This window comes from Phaethon lepturus, unplaced genomic scaffold (assembly GCF_000687285.1).
Source record: "Phaethon lepturus isolate BGI_N335 unplaced genomic scaffold, ASM68728v1 scaffold39661, whole genome shotgun sequence".
Lineage (NCBI taxonomy): Eukaryota > Metazoa > Chordata > Aves > Phaethontiformes > Phaethontidae > Phaethon > Phaethon lepturus.
Window position 1 is genome coordinate 1,135 of NW_010519175.1, and position 1,262 is coordinate 2,396.

At 64.0% G+C, this 1,262-nt stretch overlaps 1 protein-coding gene across 1 annotated transcript; it reads right to left on the reverse strand.

The window, feature by feature from the left end:
* Nucleotides 1–39: 39 nt before the first annotated feature.
* On the reverse strand, nucleotides 40–1,162 carry LOC104628399 (protein lifeguard 3-like; the record flags this gene model as incomplete). The annotated part of the gene is made up of 5 exons (XM_010296961.1): nucleotides 40–183; nucleotides 274–327; nucleotides 609–704; nucleotides 812–899; nucleotides 1,125–1,162. Coding segments are annotated over 5 exons (420 nt in total), but the record flags the coding sequence as incomplete, so codon positions are not given.
* Nucleotides 1,163–1,262: the final 100 nt, after the last annotated feature.

The window sequence follows — 1,262 nt, forward strand, 5'->3', positions numbered from 1 at the left end:
GGGGCAGTGGGAAGTGGGGGGATGGGAGGGGTCCCGGGGCTAATCACGGCCCACGATCTGCAGGATGAAGGTGAAGATGTAGACGATGTCTGTGTAGATGGTGAGAGCGCCATAGATGTATTCCTCGGGGTTCATCGTGTTCTTCCTGTTCCCCAGCACAAGTTGGGTGTCATAGGCAAGGAACTGGGGGGGCAGAGGGTGTCAGACAGGGACCAGAGGGACCCCCCCCGATCCCTGCCTGACACCCTCTGCCCACCCCAGCTGTCAGCTCACCAGGGTGAAAGCGATGGCGCCGATGCCCGCATACAGCATATGGAGCCAGGGGACCTGCGCAGGGAAGGAGACACGGGCAGGGTGAGCTGGGTGCTGGCAGGTAGCGGGCAAGGCAGGGCAGGTCCTGCCCGCACCTGGATCCCAAGGAGATGCCACTGACGCTGACGCCGACCCACCCTCTCCCTGCAGGCAAGCTGCCTCTGCTGTGGCCAGCACCACACCCTGCTTCCAGGCAAAGGGGGGACCACCCAAACCCCCCTGCCTGTACCAGCCCTGGGGACACCCAACCGGGGACACCCATGGCACCCCACAGCCCGTCTGTCCCCCCCGCTCACATATTTGAAGGAGAGGACGATGGCAGTGATGATCCCGGTCACCATGACCACAATGCCCAGCACACAGAAGAGCCCTGGACATGATGTAAAATCAACCTGCCGGGGGGGACACAAGCACATAGGTCACAGGAGAGCCCAGGGTGTCCCCACTGCCCGGCTCCCTGTGCCTGACCCGCCCCCCCAGGGCACGTCCTCCTCCTTGCCTTCGTCTGGAAGCAGAAGATGGTGACAATGATGGCCACAATGGCAGTGATGACCATGGCGATCAGGACAGCGTTGGTCTCGTACATGCTGCGGGCAGAGGGGACACCAGAGTCACTCCACGCTTCGGCATCCCCCTGCCAGGGCATGGTGGTGACCCCCATGCCCTGATGCTGCGCAGGGACCCTGCTGTCCCCCCGATCCCAGGGGACCAGTGTTTCCCCCAGCTCCTGGCAGCCTCTCATTTGAGCTGGCTGCGCAGCAGAGGACAGGAGGGACCCCAGCTCCCATCACCGTGGGGTCCCCAGGGTGTACCTGGCAATCATCCCCGTCATCAGCCCCATGGCCAGCGTCTGTGGGAGAGAAGGCTGGCTCAGCAGGGAGAGCGGTACCACGGGGGGCAGCAGTTCCCACCTGCCCCCGACCTCCCCACGCGTCTCCCTATCCCTCCCA